The 15,509-nt window shown below is 35.7% G+C and overlaps 1 protein-coding gene across 4 annotated transcripts in view; it reads left to right on the top strand.

Annotated features, from left to right (window-relative positions):
• The window catches only part of stan (Protocadherin-like wing polarity protein stan), a 172,275-nt gene that overhangs the window by 104,864 nt on the left and 51,902 nt on the right, over positions 1-15,509 (top strand). For all 4 annotated transcript variants that reach the window (XM_069818794.1, XM_069818795.1, XM_069818796.1 and 1 more), the window contains exons 9-19: positions 891-1,057; positions 3,251-3,393; positions 5,520-5,696; positions 5,803-5,990; positions 6,138-6,393; positions 9,172-9,889; positions 12,516-12,727; positions 12,895-13,111; positions 14,048-14,247; positions 14,335-14,484; positions 14,921-15,095. In XM_069818794.1, the coding sequence (XP_069674895.1) occupies positions 891-1,057; positions 3,251-3,393; positions 5,520-5,696; positions 5,803-5,990; positions 6,138-6,393; positions 9,172-9,889; positions 12,516-12,727; positions 12,895-13,111; positions 14,048-14,247; positions 14,335-14,484; positions 14,921-15,095 (2,603 nt within the window). The remainder of the gene's footprint in view (positions 1-890; positions 1,058-3,250; positions 3,394-5,519; positions 5,697-5,802; positions 5,991-6,137; positions 6,394-9,171; positions 9,890-12,515; positions 12,728-12,894; positions 13,112-14,047; positions 14,248-14,334; positions 14,485-14,920; positions 15,096-15,509) is intronic.

The raw sequence follows: 15,509 nt of genomic DNA on the forward strand, positions 1-15,509 counted from the left end.
CAGTCACCAAAGAATCGTTCACTAAAGTGAACTATTTAATTCTGAGCGAGTCGCCTAGCAACAGGAGTCGTTCATTCTATTGAATCATTGACTCAGCGACATCTCGTCTATAATTACCGATTTTAATATCCAATACACCACAGCTGTACTCAGAAAATTACACATCGCAGAATCAGACCTGTAAATTATTTTTAGTAGGTCTTGAAGTTTTTAATAACCAATTGAATTTGAGCTCTAAATATGTCCGCAATCTTGTAGGTCATGGCCTTCGTGTAATAGCCTATTGTTTATTGTAGTGTGTGTTTTGTTTTATTCTGAAATGCAACTAATTAGTTCTCAAAGCTGACGAAAGATGGATTTTGGAAAATAGGAAAATGATGTAGGAAAATTGACATTTCACTGAAAACTACTATTTTTCAGAAAAACTTTCGGTTCCAAGCTTCAAAATGAGAGGTGACTTATTAAAATCCGTTTAGCCGTTTTCCCGTAATTTCCATTACCATTTCAAATTATATATATATATATATATATATATATATATATATATATATATATATATATTTTACAACTTTAGACAAATGTTTTCACTCATATTATGAGCAGCTTCAGGTCCTCTATTTTAATGCCATGTATCTGAACACATGTAACCATATGTATGTGAATTAAACATAACTTATCTGAACATCAATAGGCCTAATGCTAAAGAAAAATTGGATCTGAGGTTAGTGAGTTCAAACCTGGTCGAGGGCAATGGATTTAAAAGGCAATAAAATCCTTAGTATGACTTCCTTCAACGGGGAAGTAAAGCTTGGAGGCCAGTGATGCCTTAATATTATTGTTATATTCTTGTAATACAACATGATTATGTTATTATTAATCTTTTGTTTCAGAGCTGTAGATGCAGATCAAGGCAATAATGCGGCCATAAGATATGCCATAATTGGAGGCAATACACAAAGTCAGTTTTCCATTGACAGTTTGAGTGGGGAAGTGTCGTTGGTTAAACCCCTTGACTATGAGACTCTTCGAAGTTACAGACTTGTGATTAGAGCTCAAGGTATGTATTCGTCATGTGGGCACAGCACAAATCAAGTACCTACCTATAAAATTTGTGTGAATATGGTAATACGGCAAAAAGAAAAGGAAAAAGACAGCAGAGACATTTGTAATTGTGTTATTTCCCATTTTGTAATTTCTTTCATAAAATGGAATTTCGTTTTCGTATTAGTGCACTTAAAACTTATATAATTTGAAGATATGTAAATTAGGCAATTTAAAATAATTTTCCATATTCACCCCATCTATAATATGACACTCGTATTTTCAAATTACAATAGGATCTCAGTTATCGAACATATATAGAACAGCAGGAGAGGAACAGTTTATATAAAACTATGGATAATCTGTATAACATGTGATTACTTCATTTTTTTCAAGTAGATACCGCTTAAGTTCCTTTAAAAAGTCTGTTGTTTTTTTCTGCACTTTAGCATTAGAAACTTTTTTTTTTTATTCAATGCAGTGGCACTTGACTAGAGTCATTGGCCGTACATTGGCGATAAAAACTAAAAGGAAAGAAAACGAAATAAAGTGAACAATGTCCAAGGAAACTATGAAGGAGTGGATGTCAGCACTGCTGCATTCTGTCTCTGGCCTCCCAGTGCCTATCCACAAAGCCGACAGATGAAAGAGCTGGACAAGTCTTAATGTGGTTTGAGTCCATGGTGTCGGAACATCCACAGAGCATGCAGTGGGGGCTGGATAATACACCCAGGCGGTGGAGGTGATTAGCCAGGCAGTCATGACCGACTGCGGCGCGGAACGTCGCAACAGCTTCTCTTCTGGGCCATTCAGGGAGAGGGGAGTTTAGTGCGTCCTTCCAGTGTTTATCTTTAATTTGGTCCTCCAAACTTTTATGGAAACGTTGTCTCACTCGACTGCTTATATTTGTAGATGCTCTATGGAATGGCAGCATGTTAGAATATGAAAGGGGGATAGTTGTTCCTTTCTTTGCTAGAAAGTCTGCTGCTTCATTCCCGGCAATACCGCAGTGAGAAGGTATCCATTGCAGATGTACAATTTTATTTAGTTTCTTGATGTCTTCTCTACATTGTTGAATGTCATCATTAGCTGGTTGTAGTAAGTAGTTTCCAATTGCAGATATCGCTGCTTTTGAGTCACTGAGGAGGACAATGTTTGGAAATGGGAAGGACCTGCACAGCAGTTGTTTCACAGCAGTACATATGGCTCTTACTTCTCCATCAAAAGGTGTATGGTTGTTGCCTAGAGTGAGATAGGTAGAGAACAGTTGGCAATGAATTCCGGCTCCAGTGGGCCCGTTTTTTTCTATTTGGGAGCCGTCAGTGTACACATGCAGCCATTTGTCTTGTGGGTAGCGGATTTGTAATGTTTCTAAGGCAGAAAGACGGAGTACTTCACTACAGTCGTCCTGTTTATTTTCTATTGCAATAAGATCTAGTGCATAGTTAATATGATATAACGCAAGTGGGTTGGTTGGTAGTATCATTTGCTGGGGTTTCCAGGATAGATCCAGATTATGCCTTTCAGTGATTACTTTTTGCAGGAAACCCTCTTGGGTTTTTAATCTGCGGTTGGTGTGTGAGGAGCAAGGGGAGTATTCAATATCAGACAAACCAGTGAGTTTTTCATGAAGTTAAGAGAAACTAGCAATTTTTATTTTCTGATGTCCAGTCTTCTAAGATGAAGAATATCCAGAAAAGAAGTGCAAACCTCTTATCCCAAAACCACATAAACATCTCCATTGATCCAAATGTAATTTGTGATTTAACACATATTTGTTATGGTAATATTGGTGAAAATGTAGGGGTTGAAGCATGCAAAACGTGTTTTTATCTTAATTTTTTCCCCAAATGTAGCAATTTTGCTTGCTTACTCTCTATCCATTTCACTGTATAAGGAATTCTTAAAGAAAAACCCAGATAATCTGGTGATTGGTTAATTGAAAGACAGTACTTTTAAAGTATATGCAGTTTTATATTTTCCCATCCTTTATTTCGTGACTGAATAGTGCACACACAAGCATGATGTAAATTACAGTATCGTGTGCAATTGATAGTTTTTTGTGCTTAGTAACATTTTGTTTTTGCGCTATTAGCAAAAAAAATGATGCAGTGCAAATAATTAAGAAGTTAAAGTACCGGTACTAGTATTAATTAATAACATAGCTAAGTATCTTGAAACTTAATCTACATGTTATGCTATGTTGCAGATGGCGGAAGTCCAAGTAGATCCAATACGACTCAATTACTCGTGAATGTCTTGGATGTAAATGACAACTCTCCAAGATTCTACACATCATTATTTCAAGAGTCCGTTTCAGAGAGTGTTGCTACAGGATTTAGTATTGTCAAAGTGAGTGAAATAAATTTGTAGGCTTTGCTTCTTAATTGATTCAATGATATATAAACAGATTGGAAAATAAAATATAAAAATGTGACCAAAGCATACCAGTCTGTACTATATGTACCGGTATATTAGTTACACATGTTTGAAACAGTAGCCATTTTATTCAGTCTCATATTTTGGTTCAGTAATTTCACTAGTATGTAATTACTTTTTTACGAACACTGTTTCAACAAAAAATAGAAAATACACATTTTCAAGAGATCAGCAGGCTGCACACAGTACTGTACCATAAAATGGTGCAAAATTAGATAACTATAACATTTTAAACAGAACATAATTATTTATTAAGTAGGAAAAATAGAAATAGCCCTATTAAACAGGGCTAAGGGAATTTCCTATATTTGGTACCTGTATTACTAAATAATGATTTATAAGATTTATACAAGATTAAGAAGCAAATCAGTTGTGTGTTGGATACGGTAGTGTGCTGAATCCATGTTTCTTATTGATTTATTTCATTGCTTATTTAATGATGCTATATCAACTGTTCAGTTATCAATCATTGATGGAATTGATGATAGCATGATGATATTTGGCAAAACAAGTACAAGGATTCTCCATAGGATTATCTGACATTCATCTAGCAATTGAGGAAAATCTCGGAAAAAAATCCAATCAAGTAGTCAATCCAACACTTGAGCATAGCATTAGAATACGAATCATGCTCACAAACACTAAGCTGGTAGCATTCTTGTTTAGAGGCCATGGAATTCAAATATCCTAGTTGGAATTTTTCTGAAATTTTCTTGCTTCTAACATGAAAAATTCTTCACTTTATCAGAGATACATCACCATGTAGAATACATCGCCCATTTTCGGGAATAAAACTACAGTTGTGTAGATTAGGTTAGGCTAGGTCATGGTGGCTATGGGTGGGTTAGGACGACCCTTTGCACGTCGACCATACTGAGGCCTATTGTGCACCTCGAATGTAATGGGATGAATGAGGATGAGGGTGTAACAGCCCACCAACCGCATGTGACCCGTCACCACCTCACCCAATGGGGTCCTCCTACCCTTCCCCGCTCTAAGTTCATACCGTCAAGGTAACCAAACAGCACAGGATCCATTCCAATGGCCCTTCCAAAGTATCAAAGCGCCCTTGGAAGTGCTTATAAGGAATGAATCCTGGCAGAAATATTGCAGAAGGCTGGGAACCCAGGAATGGTTGCGGAGAGGATGCCCCCTCCCATAAGTGGATGAAGACATGCGTTTTGACGTGAATATGTCTATTGAATGAGATGAGGAAAAACCACAATCAGGTTGGTCTGTCCAGGAATCGAACCACGGACCTCCTGAATGCGAGTCCCATGCGATACACATGAGCCAACTCGTTCAGTTACAGTTGTGTTGGTTTGAATGTGTTACTTTTGTTTCGGCTTAGAAATGGAAAGTACGGGATTATGATAAGAGAAGTAATTAATGAAGATCATGCAATCTATTTCTCTTCATATGAAGCAACAATTCAAAATTAGTTCCAGCTCACAACACATTTTTTAATATTGTTGACTCATAGTGTATCATATGTGTCAGTTATCACTTTAATATTGAAGAACTCGAGAGCTACTATCGATGCCGATATTACTGAGATATTACTGAGAAAGGTCATGGAGCATGGCTAATTTTATATGCAACTTCGGCATTCTCATCTCAAGTCTGATTAGTAAATTATGTTATAAGTTAGTGATCTATGAAATGGAGAGAAAAGGGAACTGGTCACCCTAACCCATTATCTCCTGGCTTAGTTACTTCATGAGTGATTCCTTATTTGTATCATTTATGACGTTCCAACCAGTCTTCGGACTGCTGACTTAATGTACATACACCTACCCTTCTATCCAACAGTTAAAAGTATATAATTATTTTATAAATAAATTATTATTAGGTGTGCATGTTGTGATAATATGCATTTTCTTCCAGTTACAATTTTGATTATTCTTTTGCTTCTCCTGAGGACAACCAATGCACAATGAGAAAGAAAACAATAGGCTGGAGTGTATCTAGACTAAACTTGTTATAAAAAATACACATTTCTTCAATTATTATAAATTTTGTTCTGTTATGCTAATTAGGTACAAGCCTATGATGCAGATGAGGGTGAAAATGCAGCCATCCGTTATTCAATTGGACCACGTGATGAAGGCGGAGGTTCAACATCTGAACTTCCTGTGACAGTAGACGAGCGGTCTGGCTGGATATACACTACCAGAGAACTTGACAGAGAAGAACAAGCTAGGTATCAGTTCCAGGTAAGCATATTCACAGTCGTCCTTTTAAATCTCTTATGCTTTAATTCAGAATGAAATTGGTATTTCTTTGTACAATTGTATATTACTACCTATTTCATATTTATAGGTGTTGGCAGTAGATGGAGGCAAACCTCCTAAAAGTGCAACAGCAAGTGTAGTGATAACTGTTCAGGATGTTAACGACAATGATCCAGTGTTTGAACCGAAACTGTATGAAGCTGTGGTTTCAGAAGATGATCCTCCAGGAACACCAGTTGCTAGTGTCACAGCAACTGACAGGGACGAAAATCCGAGGTATTTCCCACATTGGAGTAGAATTATTTAATTCACGATTAAATATAAAGAAATAATTATGTAATTTCTAAATTCTTAACATTATCATTGAGAATTTACGCTTATGTTGCAGTAGGTATATCATTATAAATATTACAATTTTTTTAGGTTACATTACGAATTATCAGGAGGTAATGTACGTGGACGATTTGCTGTCACATCACAAAATGGACGTGGTCTTGTAACAATTGCTCAACCACTGGATTACAAACAGGAGAAGCGTTTTGTTTTGACAATCACAGCGTCAGATACCGGAGGTCGTCAGGATACTGCTACTCTGTATGTCAATGTATCAGACGCCAATAATTATGCACCTGTGTTTGAAAATGCACCATACTCAGCATCTGTCTTCGAAGATGCTCCGGTATGTATTTCCAAGAGAAACAGTTACACATGCTTAGAAATTTAGAAACACATATTATGTTGTTATCACACGATGTAGTGTGACTTGCGAGTGAAGTACTGGTATCTATTATTATTATTATTATTATTATTATTATTATTATTATTATTATTACTACTACTACTATTATTATGAGAAGAGATGACCAAGTTTGTGAGTTTTTTTAAGAAAAAAAATTAAAAAGAAAGTTCTGTTGTTCTGTAGAAAGGAAATCGTTGGTTTTCCTTCAAATATTAAATTTCAATTAGCTCTTTGTAAACTGGAACCACTTGAAAGAAAATGAAAGAAGCGAAAAACCTTCTCGAATCTTTTATTAAGGAAACATAAGCCTAATGCTTCAGTCTTTCGATTACGCTACTGGCTGTTACAGTGTTGTTCATATATGTGCGTAAGATTTTTGTGTGCTTCGTATATGGTATACTCGTGTTTATTTATTAGTCACTGAAATTGTATTATACGCTCTTAGTATAATGGAAAAAAATGTGGTCATGCAAAAATCGATTTTGAGATACTGAACAGCATTATACGTTTCCAATATTCCTGACACTAAAAAAGTAATTTTAGTACCATTTGTCTATTTCTGAACAGTCTTTTGCTAATTGAATTTCCAACATGCATATTATTTTTTACTAGTTTTATCCATGAAATATGAAGACAAAATTTCAACAGTGCAGTGATTTGAATATTTGCAATGCATTATATACTGTCTTTAGGATAAAAATGGTGGCAATATAAAAGATAAACTTCTTTATTTCGATTCTAAAAATTGTATTTTCTATTTTCATCTCTGAATAATAAATATGGCTATCAATAATGCAGTCAGGGGCAGATGCAGGATTTTTTTTCGGGGAGGGATTTGAGGAGATAGTAAAAATGGAGTAATGAGAAATAAGTTTATATTCTCACAATTTGTTTCCGAGTCACAAACATTTACAAGTTGGCCTGAGTAGCGTAGTCGGTATAGCCTTCTGTGCTCGAAGTTGCGGGTTCTACCCCAACCCAGCTTGATGGCATTTAAGTGTGTTTAAATGCGACAGGCCTCATATCAGTTGATTTACTGGCATGTAAAAGAAGTCCTGAGGGAAAAAATTCCGGCACACCAGCGAAGCTAATATAACCTCGGCAATTACGAGCATTGTTAAATAAACCATAATTTTTTAAATTTTAACATTTAAAATGACTGCAATACATAAACAATGACAGAATGACATTTGCAGAAGAAGGCGACGAGGCTTCTCAGACATTTCATCCAGTACTTGATGAGTTTTTATTTCTACATTTTTATGTATATACATCAAGGCCAGTCCATTTAATCTGTCTGCTCCCATCGTACTCCTCAAGTAAGTCTTCAAATACCGCAATGTTGAGAACGACCGTTCTGGTGTTGCTGTAGTTACAGGCAATGTGCAGGAAAGTTTCAGCACCTTGCGAGTGCAGGGAAAAATAATTTCATTGCACCTGTTCAAAGATGATATAAAATCAGTAGGTATTAGGTGAAGATTTTTCTGACCAAGGAAATTTCTTCTCCGCATCCTCAATTCATTGAAGAAAGACTCTGGTGAGGCATCAACATCATTGGGCCACTGATTTACTATAGCCTCAACAGCAGTTTCTAAATCTTCATCTGATGCTCGCACTATGTTTTTAGGCAACAAAGTTTGTATGGACTTTAGGATTCCCTTATGATTTAAAAACCTGTCCTTGAGCTGACTAATGAAATAGTCTAAGAAGAGAAGGAAACTTAAAAGCCTAAAATAGTCTTCATGACTCTCTGTCTTGAAGTAAGAACGCTGTGTTTGTCTTCCTGCAGTTCTTGGAATTTAACATTTTATCTAAGAGAATTTACGTGGAAAACTTTCTAAATCCTATGTACATTCACGAATTAAAATTAATATTATTTTTGCTTCTTGTTTCGTATTTTTCTCAAAATTTCGGGAGGGGATATATCCCCTTAATCCCCCCCCCTTGTATCCGCCCCTGAATGCAGTGTTACTCATATACTTCCAAAACTTCTACCTAGTTTACAACAACAATTTTTTTACTGATTTTTGCTTCAGATATAGGACATTTTTGAGCAAATATTGTATTGTAACTTGAAAAATAAAGTTATATCTTACAAATAAGAACAAAGTGTTTCTTTGTAAATTGCTTTCATGAAGTTATATACAATTTTGTAATTACTGGTGCCTACCATACTTACAGTTATGAGTTCAATTAATATGAATAAAGACAAATGAATGTTATGTAGTCCTTAGTAATTGCTCAAGTACAGTAACAATCTAGTTACAAAAACCAGTGGATTCAGATTCCATTCTCTTGTCTTATTTTTATCCTACATGCACCATGTTGACCACATGCCCAGAGTCCCCATATTTGTTTATATCTAATGTTAGTTTCTAATCTTCACAAAAATTAGGATGAAACAGTTTAAAATTAAATTGATGATGATTATGATGAAGATGGTGATGGTTGTTATTGTGATGGTTGTGAGTGGTGTATATATATTGAAAGATTTTTTTCTTTAAATTAGTGATAGAATATAATTGATTTCGAATTAATTCACTTAATCTGACATCTAAAATTTACTTGAGATAAGGAAATAACATCAAATAACAATTGAAGTTTCAATGGTCAACCTGAAGTCCTATTTAATAACAATTAATTGATTAATTTTAATATGATTATTTTTATATTAATACCAATTTGTTTTAAAAAATAATAACATCTGATGTGTTTCAGGTTGGCACTACAGTCCTGGTTGTTGCAGCAACAGATGGGGATGTTGGTCAGAATGCTAAAATAACATATTCTCTTGGCACAATGGATTCTTCAACAACACCTGAATTTACCATTAATTCACAAACTGGTGCTATCATTACAATGAAACTTCTCGATCGAGAGACTGTTGGTGGTTATCTTCTAACCGTAACTGCCAGAGATGGTGGCGTTCCACCATTGTCTGACACTACCGATGTAGAAATAATTGTTGCTGATGTCAATGACAATGCTCCAGAATTCCGAAAACCATCCTACGTTGGTTCTATTCCAGAAGATGCACTGGTTGGCACTAGTGTCATTCAGATCTCTGCTACAGATGCTGATATGGGTTTGAATGGACGAATACGTTATGCATTAGGCACTGAAAATTCTGGTGATGGAAGTTTTGTGGTGGACCCAACATCTGGTGTGATAAGGACGGCTAAGACATTGGATCGTGAAAGTGTTGCTGTATATGATTTAATAGCATATGCGATTGATAGAGGTTCGCCCAGCTTAAGTGGCTCTGTAGAAGTCAAAGTAAAAGTTGAAGATGTAAATGACTCGCCCCCAGCTTTTGACAGTGATAAAATTGTAATGTATATTGCTGAGAATTCCCCTGTTGGATCAACAGTAGGAGAGATCCATGCACGAGATCCAGATGAAGGTCCAAATGCTGTGGTGCAATATTCTATCATCGGTAAGTCTGATCTGGTTTCGGTTATAAAATCGCATGAGCCACATAATAATATAATATATATAAATTTTTTAAATTTACAATGAATATTTGTGACATTATCAGTGTGTAACTTTGATAGGAGAAACATGACTGTCTCTCATTGCAGAAGTAATTCATCATTATTTACATGAATCAATTTCTTCATGATATTGTTTATTCTCCATTTCATATTGTTTTAATAAAGAATTTAATTATGATTGAAACAGAACCAACATGATTTTGAAAGAAAGTAAAAGATTTGATTTATTTATGAAAGACAGAAAAAATGATCGTATTGGCAGTGTTCTCAAAGGGAATGGAACTCTTATTTACGAGGCGCATCCAGAAAGTAAGTTTCCCGATTTTTTCCCCTTGAAAGTAAACGTAATTAGCCGTGTCATTTCCGCATGCGTAACAGATCTATGACGTATCAATCACATGCCAGCCGGACAGGTCCCACCTGGTGCCAGTAGCGTAGCAGCAGTGGTCCGAAATGGAAGCTCTTATTCCTTCTCCCGCCGCCTGCGAGGTTCGGTCGGTGATAAAGTTCTTTAATGCACAAAGCATTGCGCCAATTGAAATTCATCAGCAGCTCTGTCAGGTCTATGGGCCGAACATCATGAGTAAGCAGATGGTGTGTCGCTGGTGAAGGCAGTTTTCCGAAGGTCGTCAAAGTGTCCATGATGAAGAGCACAGTGGGCGACCGTCCCTCATCAATGATGATCGTGTTGAGCTGGTGCGGCAGTGCAGCATGGAGAATCGTCGCTTCACGATTACGGAGCTGAGCAGCCATTTTCCGCAGATATCGCGATCCTTGTTGCATGAGATTGTCACTAAGCACCTGCTGTTTAAAAAAGTGTGTGCCAGGTGGGTGCCGAAAAACCTGACACCCGAACACAAAATGCAACGTTTAGGAGCAGCACTGACATTTCTGCAACGGTATCACGATGACAGCGACGAGTTCCTCGACAGTATCGTCACGGGCGATGAGACTTGGATTTCGCACTCCACCCCGGAAACCAAGCAGCAGTCAATGCATTGGCGGCATAGTGGATCTCCGGTCAGGACGAAATTCAAACAGACGCTGTCGGTATGGAAAGTGATGTGCACGGTGTTCTGGGACAGGAAGGGCATTCTGCTCATTGACTTCCTTCCAAGAGGTGAAACAGTGAACGCTGACCATTACTGTGAAACACTTCGAAAATTGCGACGTGCCATTCAAAACAAGATGTGTGGAATGCTTACTGCAGGTGTTGTGCTCCTCCATGACAATGCTCGTCCACATACGGCTCGGCGCACAGCAGCTGTTTTGACGAAATTTGGCTGGGAGTTGTTTGTTCATCCACCCTACAGTCCTGATCTTGCTCCCAGCGATTTTCACGTTTTCTTGCACCTCAAGAAATTCCTGTCCTCCGGTGAGCGTTTTGGCAACGACGAAGAACTGAAGACATCTGTCACACGCTGGTTCCATTCACAGGCGGCAGAGTTCTACGACAGAGGGATACAAAAGTTGATCCCACGATACGACAAGTGTCTCAATTCTGATGGTGGGTATGTTGAAAAATAGCTGAAACATTGCTGTAGGCCTACCTGTTGCCAATAAATGTTTTCCTGAAAGTGTGTGTTCTTTTTTTTTTAAATAGGGAAACTTACTTTCTGGATGCGCCTCGTATATTGTTTGTTAGTGTAAAAGTAACTTAATTTTCCATACATATGAAGTCATATAAATTGACAACAGACAGATTTAATTGTTAAATTGCTTTTTGAACGAAATTTGTGTCAACTTTCTCGTACATCAACATTTCTTTTAATTCTACCAAAATATTTATATATAATTCACTATGAATTGCCAAAGAGTCGAATTTCACATGCTGAACTCGACTCCAGTTTAACTCACAATTTATAATGTTGAAAGTTATATGATGCAAAATGATAATGAATTTTATACAATATTTGATTATTAATGTATCCTAAATACGGTTGCCAACCCTCCGATATTTTCCAGGATCTCCCGTATTTGACCTTAATTTTTAACAGGCTCCTGGCTCCCGCATTTTTCTTCTTTTCGAGCATTTTTCTCCCTTATTTTTGTATAATGTAAAATCTTTATTCTAAACATTTGATTTTGCCGTGAATGATGATGATGATTTATAATTTTGTTGTTCAAGAGATTTATTGAAATGTGCAGTCTTTGTAGAAGTCATGTTTGCCACAAATGGGTTTTAGTGCTCACCCATTTATAGAGGGTGTTTCATCTCATGAACAATAATTGTATAGATATTCGAAAGAGAAGCGCGACACACTTAATCAAATCAGAACTGCAAACTGCAGTCCACTTCAACTATTATGTGAGACAAATTCTGTCTCAAAATACTCTAATTTAAGCCTAACTCCTAAAATGTAGAATGAAGTAGTCATTTTTTTCAGTAACAGAACTGAATAATTTTTCAATTTTTTATGTGAAATTTTGTAGATTCCTTAGTCCCCCGTATTTTCTTCAAAAGAATCAAGTTCTGAAATGTGTGTGCATATCATTCTGAACTAGTACAATAACTCAACACACACTGAATTTGTGATTATAGTGAAAATATATAAATCTGTTCTCTAGGTGGAGATGACAGCAATAGTTTTTCACTGGTAACTCGACCAGGAAGTGATAAGGCTGAACTTGTAACTATGGTGGACCTCGATTACGAATCCTCTCATAAAAAGTACGATCTCATAGTAAGAGCAGCTTCACCTCCCCTCAGAACTGATGCGCATGTAGAAATCTTAGTGACAGATGTCAACGACAATGCACCATCACTACGAGACTTTCAGGTAAAAATATTGAACTTTGATGGTTATTGCAGATAATATTAATAGTTCTTTATTAAAATAAAAATAGAAATTAATTATTAATGAAGCTATAATTATATTAGATTAATAAAATTATCTAATTTAATAATTTATTTGTTAAAATTGTTCATTGTTATATGTGCTGACAGGTGACATTCAACAATTTCCGTGACTGTTTTCCTTCTGGACCTGTTGGACGTATCCCTGCTTTTGATGCAGATGTTTCTGATCAGCTGCACTATAGAATACTTTCGGGCAATAATGCCAACCTTGTTCATCTAAATACAAGCTCGGGAGAAATTACTTTGTCACCTCAACTCAATACAAATGTTCCGAAACTGGCTACAATGGAAGTATCTGTCACAGGTCAGTATGATTCTGCATAGTAGCCATCTTCATCCTTTTTTCTGGGGGAATGTATCATTTGAGTTCATTGGTTGGTTATTTAAAGAGACAAATTATTACATTTGAAATAACTGTGCATGTTAAATAGAGTAAAAGGAAGGAGTGAGTAACCATTGTTGATGACTAGTAACTGGCAAACTATAAAGACAATTTTTCCAAAATATGAAATTTATTTTCCAAAAGTATGAACATATGAAATAAATATTTCAATGCTAAAATATCTCCGTTCCTGAACCATTTGGAACAGGTTTACATCATTATTTACAAAATAAGCCTTTAGAGATTATTAGTTTCGTTTATATTAAATATTAATATGACACCAAGTAAAATACAAAGAATCTTCAAAATTAAACAGTTTGTCAGCATCATCACATCCTTATCTCATTGCAAGAACTAAATAACTCAATTTTTTACACTGCAGAGAATAAAAAAAAATTTCTTACATTGACTGGACTCAACTTATTACAATATAGTACAAATAACTTTTATAATTATATTTTTTGGCAAACGATTACACCTTCTGTCAGTTAATATTGTTTTCTAAGATGAAAAACCCATGAAGCTACAAAAAGAGGAGAAATTAAGTAGACAGTAAAGTTATTTAGAGTTGAAACCCATTTAAAACATTATTTTATACATATAAAATCAGATACAGAAACACTGAAAAGATTTTCACTGGATTCGAAGGAATGAGCAAAGGTGGAATAGGAACCACTTATTTTGTATTGTCGTTTAGTAATGTAGGTAATTGACATGAAATTTAACTGAAAGTGTGTTAAAATATGTGCCAAGGATTTCTGTCACAATGGAAGCTCATAGTAAATTATAACTCAGACATAAATTTGTTGTGTATGTGGCAGTTCCATTTTTAATATTAATTTCCACTGTATCTTTCAGATGGAGTGAATGAAGTGAAGGCATTAATGCAACTAACTGTTCGATTAGTCACAGAAGAAATGTTGTTCAACTCGATAACAGTTCGTCTTGATGATATGACTGAAGAGGCCTTTCTGTCTCCGTTGTTGACATTCTTTATAGAAGGATTGGCAGCAATCATTCCCTGTCCGAAAGAGAACATTTTTGTCTTTAGTATACAAGTGAGTGTCAGTCATGTTTTAATAAATATGAAGCTTCAATAATACGTATACTAAAATGTGAGTAATAATTTTTATATGTTTTATCAGGATGACACAGATGTCAATGCCAAGATTCTGAATGTAAGTTTTTCTGCTCGAAGACCAGATCTGGGTGGGGACGAATTTTATTCTCCTCAGTTTTTGCAAGAAAGAGTGTACCTAAACAGAGCAATTCTCGCCAGGCTTTCAACAGTGCAGGTAAAGTTCATGTGATTTTCATGCTGTATGAATCTCTTAAATATCTGTAAAGTCCATGATCAAATGGAAAACTTTTACTACCATTGTATAAAACTTGGCATGGAAGGTGGGACACTAAATACAAAATAAATCACAGACGGTTTGTAACAGATATAACATGCAAACATATATCAAATGTAACAGAACCAGTTGTTTAAGAGCTGCTGTCAACAATTTCTGTCTTCAATAAAGAAAAAAAGAGAAAAAAAAAACAAATTGACATAAAATTCAAATACAAATATTTTACTTATTTGAAGCACTGAGAGGTATATAGACCTAAACCTAAGACATAAAATTGAACTAAATTCTTAAATCCCTCACTTATGTAATATAAAATTCATTGACTGATATAAATTATGTTGTTTGTAATGAATTTGTGGTTTTTATTTTCATGTAGGTTTTGCCATTTGACGACAATCTGTGTGTTCGAGAGCCCTGTCTCAATTACGAAGAATGTTTGACGGTGCTAAAATTTGGCAATGCATCAGGATTTATTTCCAGTGACACAGTTCTCTTTAGACCCATATACCCTGTCACAACCTTTGCTTGCAGATGTCCAAAGGGATTCACAGGTTGGTGTATTAGTTTCGTTGCAGAATATTAATAAAATCAGATCTTATAACAATAAGAACCTCGGTTGTTTACTGGTTACTATACTTGTCACCAGATCTAAGAGTCATAGATTCATGCCTGGCCAAGATGATTGAATTTTAAGGATGATAAAAATATTCTTAGCATGACGTTCTTTTGGAAGAAAAGTAAGGCTGGTATGGCAGTGTCATTGATTGCATGGTTTAATAGAATCCTGTTTTTTAATGAGAGGGTTCCAGGCAAAATTTACAGGTCTTTTTTACCTATGTAAAAGTTTGAAGATAGCACAATGGGCCTGTAGAAAGAGCTTAATTGCAGGAGCATTTGCTCTACTTTCCATCCATAGGCGGAGATATGGAGGAGCAATCAGTTTTCAAATAAAATGTTTTTTTCAT

The sequence above is a fragment of the Periplaneta americana genome, chromosome 2 (assembly GCF_040183065.1).
Source record: "Periplaneta americana isolate PAMFEO1 chromosome 2, P.americana_PAMFEO1_priV1, whole genome shotgun sequence".
In the NCBI taxonomy this organism is placed as follows: domain Eukaryota; kingdom Metazoa; phylum Arthropoda; class Insecta; order Blattodea; family Blattidae; genus Periplaneta; species Periplaneta americana.